Source organism: Tupaia chinensis, unplaced genomic scaffold (genome assembly GCF_000334495.1).
Source record: "Tupaia chinensis unplaced genomic scaffold, TupChi_1.0 Scaffold138665_1, whole genome shotgun sequence".
NCBI classification, from domain to species: Eukaryota; Metazoa; Chordata; class Mammalia; order Scandentia; family Tupaiidae; genus Tupaia; species Tupaia belangeri.
Genome location: NW_006198557.1, coordinates 418,062 through 425,732, shown reverse-complemented (window position 1 = coordinate 425,732; position 7,671 = coordinate 418,062). Strand labels below are relative to the sequence as shown.

At 54.2% G+C, this 7,671-nt stretch overlaps 1 protein-coding gene across 1 annotated transcript in view; it reads left to right on the top strand.

The window, feature by feature from the left end:
* Positions 1–7,671, top strand: part of SMARCA4 (SWI/SNF related BAF chromatin remodeling complex subunit ATPase 4) — a gene marked incomplete in the record, with an annotated part of 97,591 nt that overhangs the window by 77,470 nt on the left and 12,450 nt on the right. Inside the window, 1 exon segment of the mRNA XM_027765557.1 lies at positions 2,048–2,301. Within this exon segment, the coding sequence (XP_027621358.1) occupies positions 2,048–2,301 (254 nt within the window).

Genomic DNA, 7,671 nt, shown 5'->3' with positions numbered 1-7,671 from the left:
TGAGCACATGTACCCTATGGGGAAAAAAAAAAAATCACTAAAAGGGAAAAAAATGGAGGAGGAGAGTTCTGGAGATGGAGGGTGGTGAGGATTGCACAGAACGGAGAAACACACGAAGCTGCGCATGGTCAGGACTCCTGGAGCGGCATTCCAGTCGCTGCCAGACTGCCTGCACGGCGGTAGCACCCCAAGGTGGTATTTAATAGGCCATGCCGTCTAGCCTAGGCCCGGAATGGGCTTTACCTTCTAAGTCTCTCTCAATAACTATTTAATTTTATGTATTATTATTGTTTGTTTTTAAATTTGCCCAGAGAGAGAAGGGGAAAGTGAGAAAGCAAGCCGCCGGGTCCAAGACTCGAACTGCGGTCGGCCATGTGGGAGTCCAGCACGTTGACCACCACGCCACCAGCTGACTCATTTCTAGGTTTTTTTTTTTTTTCTTAACTATAAGGGGTCTTTAAAAGTTTTTGAAACAGTGCATGTTTTGCAAAATTATTTTCCCCACTAAAATAAATTCATACCTTGATTCCATTTTGTCGTGAACTTTTTCTTTTTTCCCTTTTAGAGAGGTTTTTGTTCCAGGGCGCATGTGCTCGCCAGAAAGATAGACAGGGAGAAATCACCCCCTCCCCCAAAGGGGATGGCCACACCACAATCCTTTTCTTCCATTCTCCTCTTGGGATCTTGGGCATGCTTGCACACACACCCGACGTGAGTTTTAAAACACCGGGTCCTGGACTCGAACCAGGATCAACTACGTGGAAGTCCAGCCACGTTACCCTTTATGCCCTCTGCTGGTCCATGTCATTTACACACCTACGGAGTCGCCACACCGAGCATTTCTCAGAACCTCGCTCTGGCTTTACCACGTGGCTGAACGTAAACATGGCAGACGGTGGATCTCACGTCCCCTGTAACCCTCCATCGGGTCGCTGTGGCTGTGGCTGTGGGCTGGCTTCTGGGCCCAACCGTGAGGGGTTTTTGTTTGTGTTGTTTTTCAAGAAATGGGGGGGAAAGTCTGGCAGGTGGCGTGGGGGGTGAGGCGCGTGGCAGGTGGTTGAGGGCACTGGACTCCCACGTGGCTGACCGTGGTTTGAGTCCCGGACCTGGAGGCTTGCTTTCTCACTTTCCCTGTCGCTCACTCTGTTCTTCTCTGGTCAAATTAAAATAAATAAGCAAATAAAGTTAAATAATTCTTTAAAAAAAAGAAAAGGTGGGGGAGGGGCTGGCCGGTAGCGTGGTGGTAAAGGCGCTGGACTCCCACATGCTGAGTACGGTTCGAGTCCCACACCGTGTGGCTTTCTTTCTCTCTCCAAAAAATTAAAATAAGGTTGGGGACCAGCAGGTGGTGTGGTGGCTAAGGCGCTGGACACTCCCACATGGCCGACCAGGGTTTGAGTCCTGAATCTGGTGACTTGCTTTCTCACTTCCTCTCTCTCTCACTCTCACCCTGTGTCTCTCTCTGGTCAAATTAAAAAATAAATGAATGAATAAGTAAGATAAAATAAATAGGTTTTTTTTTTTTAATTTAAAATAAGGTTAAGTAAAATAATTTTAAAAACAAAGCAAAAGGTGGTAGAGGTTAGAGCAGGAGCGTGGTGGGTGTCCGGTGTATGTGGAGGGAGTTCTGGATCCTTCCGTGTCCACACGACAAGGACGGGGCTCAGAACTGGTTGAGAAGCACTGCCCCGGGGTCCCCCACTTGGGGTGCAGCGCTGGCTTCCCCTGCTGCCCAGAGAGCGGTGGGGGCCTCCTCCCCGACCGGCCGGCCCCTCGCGTGGACGCTTCGGCCTCCGCCTGTCGCCCTGGGTGCTGGCTGTTCTCTTTTACTACTATTGACCCTGAAGGCCATCGAGGAGGGCACGCTGGAGGAGATCGAAGCACTGCCCCGGGGTCCCCCACTTGGGGTGCAGCGCTGGCTTCCCCTGCTGCCCAGAGAGCGGTGGGGGCCTCCTCCCCGACCGGCCGGCCCCTCGCGTGGACGCTTCGGCCTCCGCCTGTCGCCCTGGGTGCTGGCTGTTCTCTTTTACTACTATTGACCCTGAAGGCCATCGAGGAGGGCACGCTGGAGGAGATCGAAGAGGAGGTCCGGCAGAAGAAATCGTCGCGGAAGCGCAAGCGGGACAGCGACGCCGGCTCCTCCACCCCGACCACCAGCACGCGCAGCCGCGACAAGGACGACGAGAGCAAGAAGCAGAAGAAGCGCGGGCGCCCGCCGGCCGAGAAGCTGTCCCCGAACCCGCCCAACCTCACCAAGAAGATGAAGAAGATCGTGGACGCCGTCATCAAGTACAAGGACAGGTACGCGGAGGCGGCGGGCGGGCTCGGCCTGCGCCCAGACAGCCGCGGGGCCCATCCTCGGCGGGTTTCCGCGTCCGCCCTCGCAGGACTCCCGTGCTCCAGTCGGGAAGCACCGGGTGGGCGCTGCCGGCAGGGGACAGTGCTGCGAGGGCAGGTCCAGGCGGGGCTGCTGGTGTCAGGAGCGCCACATTTGAGAGCAGCCCCCAGGAAGGGCGGGGTGAAAGCGGAGGTGACGTGGGCCAAGAGGCCGAGGAACTACAGTGGCCTAGTGGGTTCGAGCTCGGCTGGCGGAGGAATGAGGTCTCCGCGGTGATGGGGGCCGACGAGGCCTGCTGGGCCACGGGGAGCAGCCGTGACAGGGTGGCTGGGCAGACTGGGTGGCTGTCCCACTGCAGGTCTCTGCCCTCACGGCCTTCCTGGTCCCCCCAGGCCAGCAAAGGTCACCTCAGTTGGGGCAGCTGTGGGTAGTACCTGCTGTCGGCCAGGCCCGCTCCGGGCAGTCGGGTCCCTGTCCTCTCTGACCCCACGGAGCAAAGACAGCACGCGGTTTCCCTGTCCCAGAGTCAGTGGACAATGACATCGTGTTTGTGGGGGCAGAGATGGTGGCAGTGAGCAGCAGAAGGAGTGGCGCTTGGCGGCTGTCCGTGGAGACGGGCGGGAGGCCTGCGTCTGGCCCCCGGCTCACTCGGCCTCTCTTCTCCGGAGTCTGTGTCCACGTTCTGTGGCACCTGGCCGGGACAGTCCAGTGGCTCCACCGTGGGAGAGTGTGTCCGCAGGAAAGGCGTGGAGGCGCACCCCTGGTGCCCTGGCAGGGCTCTCCCCGGGTGAGGTCTCAGCTGTGGTGGGGATGGCAGTGGCCAATATATCGGTTCAAGTTGTCCTTCAAAAGACACTTGGCAGGGACCAGCAGGTGGCGAAATGGTTACATTGCTGAATTCCCCCATAGTCACTGTGGTTCGATTCCCGGATCTGGCGATTTAAAATTCACAGTAGACGTGTGTGTGTGCATGTGCAAAATCCCCGGAGGAGAATGGAAGGGATGGGATTGCGCCGTGGCCTTCCCCCGGGGTGATTTCTCATTCTGTCTCTGGCCAGCACATGCACCTTATGGCAAAAATAGCTTGAAAAAGAAAACAGAAAAGACACTCCGCGCCCCAGCCGCAGTCGTGCACACTGTTGACGGTGCTCCTTGGCGGGCTCTGAGGCCAGTGGGAGCCTGGGTTGGACTCCCGGCCCACCCTACAAAGCTGAGCTTGCCTCTGCCCTCCCTCAGCCACACGGGAGGCTGGGGCAGCACGTTCCCCACGTAGCACGGCTCTCACAGAACGAAAACCAGGGTCAGCGATGTACAGGGATTAGGCGCTGCATCCCCCATGGCCACCTGAGCAGTTCGAGTCCCAGACCTGCTGACTGGAATCCCATGGGTGCGTGTGCATGTGTGTCCCAAATCCTGAGAGAATGGAGGCGGGATCGTGGCGTGACCGTCCCCCCAGCGTGCGTCCTCACTCGCGCTGTCTCCGGTAAGCACACACTCGAGCAAAACTAGGAACAAAGGGCCGCCCATAGCTCAGTGGTCGGGGAACAGTGCCTCTGGGCTCGGATCCCACAGCCAGCCCCAGTGGCTTCAACGCGGGTTCCCGACGGCACGGCGGGTGGCGTGGTTGGCATGTTGGACTCCTGCGGGGCTGCCCATGGTTCAAGTCCTCGATCTGGAGGCTTGCTTTCTTCCTTTCCCTTTCTCTCTCTGTCTCTGGTCACTGTAAAAAAAATAATAATAATAGTAACAAATACAATTAAATAAGTAATTCTTTAAAAAGTAAAACTATGTGTCTAAAACCCCCGCGGAATGGCGAGATAGAGGGGGTGGGACTGCTGCATGCCGCATGCCCCTGAAGCCTGACTCTCCCCTGTCGTTTCCTGACTCTCTGGCGAGTCCCTACACCTCTGGCGATTCAGAAATAAAAGGAGAAATTTCATTACTAGAAAAGAAACAAATAATATAATAAAAAGGAGACAGAGGCCGGCAGGTGGTGTGGCGACTAAGGGTGCTGGACTTCCACATGGCCAGCCGCAGTTCGAGTCCTGGACCTGGCAGCTTGCTTTCTTACTTTCTCTCTCTCACTTTGTCCCTCTCTGGTCAATTTGATTAATTGATTGATTGATTGATTGATTGATTTTTTTTTTTAAGGTTTTTGCTATAGGGCGTGTGTGCTTGCCAGACAAAGAGAGAGAAACAGAAGGTGAGAAATCACCCCCCAGGGGGGTTGGCCACGCCGCAATCCCTTCTCCTCCATTCTCCTCTTGGGATCTTGGGCACGCACACACACGCGCCCGGTGTGAGTTTTAAGCCACCGGGTCTGGGACGCGAACCACAGTTGACTACGTGGGAATCCAGCGACATAGCCATTACACCAACTGCTGGTCCCCTCTGGTCAAATTTAAATAAGGAAATAAGTAAAGTTAAATGGAATAACTAAAAGAAGAAGACGACATACTCGTTCAGTTAGCACATCCGATAATGTAGCACAGGTCAGTTGGGGAAGGAGCCCCCTTTCCAGACCCCGCCTCTGAGGCAGTCTGCATGAAGTCCAAGTGAGGTGCGGGACTTACTTATTTGAAATGTGGAACACTCGACTGGACACTTACTTAAAAATTGGAATGGAGCTGGTTCCATGGCCTAGTGGGTAAGGCAGCTGAAGCCGTGCGCTGACCACATGGTTCAGACCCTGGCCCTGGCAGTTGATGGACACATGCCCCACAGTCCCAGCCGGGAGGGCTACGGGACAGGGCGGTGGCACGGCCACACCCTTGAAGGGCCTTTCTCCTTGTTCGCTCACTGGCAAGCACCCACTGGCAATTTTTAAAAAATGCATAGGAAAAAAAAACAATGCATAAGAGCCCCTTTCGGCCGGAACCACCATCTTCCAGTAATTCACCAAAATGACGAACACAAAGGGCCGCGACACCTGTCCCTAGGGCGTTCAGAAAACATGGAGTGGCTCCTTTGGTAGCATGTTTGCAAATCTACAAGAAAGGGGGTCTTTTTTTTTTCCCGAGAAGTTCTTGCTATAGGGCGCGTGCACTCGCCAGACAGACAGACAGACAGAGACAGAAAGCGAGAAATCACCCCCCAGGGGGTAAGACCACTCCTCAGTCCCTTCTCCTCCATTCTCCTCTTGAGGTCTTGGACACGCACTCACACGGGCCCGGCATGTGTTTAAGCCACCGGGTCCAGGACTCGAACCGCGGTCGACTACGTGGGAGTTCAGTGACATAGCCATTACGCTAACTGCTGGTCCCAGAAAGGAGATCTTGTAGACATCAGGGGAATGGGCACTGTTCGAAAAGGAATGCCCCACAAATGTCTCCATGGCAAACTGGAAGAGTCTACAGTATTACCCAGCATGCTGTTGGCTTTGCCATAAACAGACAAGCTAGCCAACCTCCTCCACCCAGAGAGGCACACTTTCTGAGAACCAACAGGAAGGAGCCTGAGCTTCTGGAACCTATTCCCTAGGAATTCATGGCATGATGGGTGTTACACATAGACTAATCTATGGTCTATTAAAAAAAAAATCCACAGCAGCCAAGAAATCTTAACAAAAACGACAGACTCCCCTCCCTGCATTCTATTTTTTTTTAATCATTTAATTTGATTATTTGTCTTTATTTTATTTATTTATTTTGGAAGTTGACCAGAGAGAGAAGGAAAGTGAGAAAGCAGTTGGCGTAATGGCTATGTCGCTGGACTCCCATGTAGTCGACCGTGGTTCGAGTCCCGGACCCGATGACTTAAACTCACGCCGGGCACGTGTGCATGCGTGCCCAAGATCCCGAGAGGAGAATGGAGGAGAAGGGATTGCAGCGAGGCCATCCCCCCTGGGGGGTGATTTCTTGCTTTCTATCTCTCTGTCTCTGTCTTTATGGTGAGCGCACGCGCCCTGTAGCAAAATCTTCTCAAAAAAAAAAAAAGAAAGAAAGTAGGTTGCCAGGTCTGGGATTCGAACTGCGGTCAGCTGTGCGAGAGTCCAGCTGCCTTAACCACCACGTCAACTGCCACCACCTCCCCCATTCTGTTTCTAATCGCGTATGCTGGGGAAACTTCAGTTCCCAACATGAAGCCACTCGAAGGGCTGCCGGGGACAGGGTAGGCTCTGGCTAAATCGTGTTGTCTCTGGGGTATTGATTAGGGTGGATGCACTTTGGCCCCCATCTGTCCCTCGATAGGGGTCATGGAGGTGGAGATGTGTGAAAGCTTAGACAAACTCGAGGGGGCCAGCCCTGTAGCTCAGCTGTACCCCACATGGCCACAGTTGAAGTCCTAGCCCCGGGCGTGAGAAACACAACAGGTCTGTAATAGCCCCAGATCCCAGCCTGGGGGACACATGGAGGAAAGGGACTGCAGTGTGACCACGCCCCACCGAGGTCACCTTCTCCCTCTCTGTGTCTCTGGAGGGTGCATGCACCCTCTGACAAAAACAAACAGTAAAATCCAAAAAAAAAAGTTCAGGAAGTGGGACCAGCAGTTAGTGTAACGGTTACATCGCTGGACTCCCACGTAGTGGACCACAGTTTGAGTCCTGAACCTGGTGGCTTAAAAAATAATCTCACGCCGACTGCACATGCGTGCGTGCCCAAAATCCCGAGAGGAGGATGAAGGAGAAGGGATTGCGGCGTGGCCCTCCTCCCAGGGGTGTGATTACTCACTTTCTGTCTCTCTGTCTGTCTCTGTCTCTTTGGTAAGCCCACATGCCCTATAACAAAAATCTCTCTCTTAAAAAAAAAAAAAAAACTCGGGAGGAAAGCATGGGAGGAATTATTGATATTTTTCTTTCTTGTTTGTTTGTTTATTTAAATTTGACTAGAGAGAGAGAGAGAGAAAGTGGGAATACAAACTGCCAGGTCTGGGACTCGAACTGCAGTCAGCCGTGTGGGAGTCCAGTGCCCTTCACCACGGCACTTGTCGGCCCCAAGGACACCCTCGTGAAGACATTGAAAGTGGGCCGTTGTCCTTGAAGGACAGCCCAGTGTAATGGTGGACAAGAGGCATGAGCAGACGCCTCCCAAAGAGGATGTCCTGGTGGCCAGTGAGCGTAGGAGAAGGTGCTTGGGGTCATTGCATCGGCGACATAACACCAAGGAACTGCGCTGTGAGTGCAGCCCTGACTCCCGCGGGCAGGGTCCTGCTTCGACCTCCCTGGGCGTGTCAGGCACATCCATGTCTTTGACAGGCATGGCTCAGGCTGGGGGTGCATTGTGGCATCAGGACCTTCTTGGGGTCCTGCCTCTCTGTTTCTCTTGCTCATGGAAGAAAGAAAGAAATTTAAGGGGTGGGGGCACAGCAGTTGATGTAATGGCTACCTCGCCAGA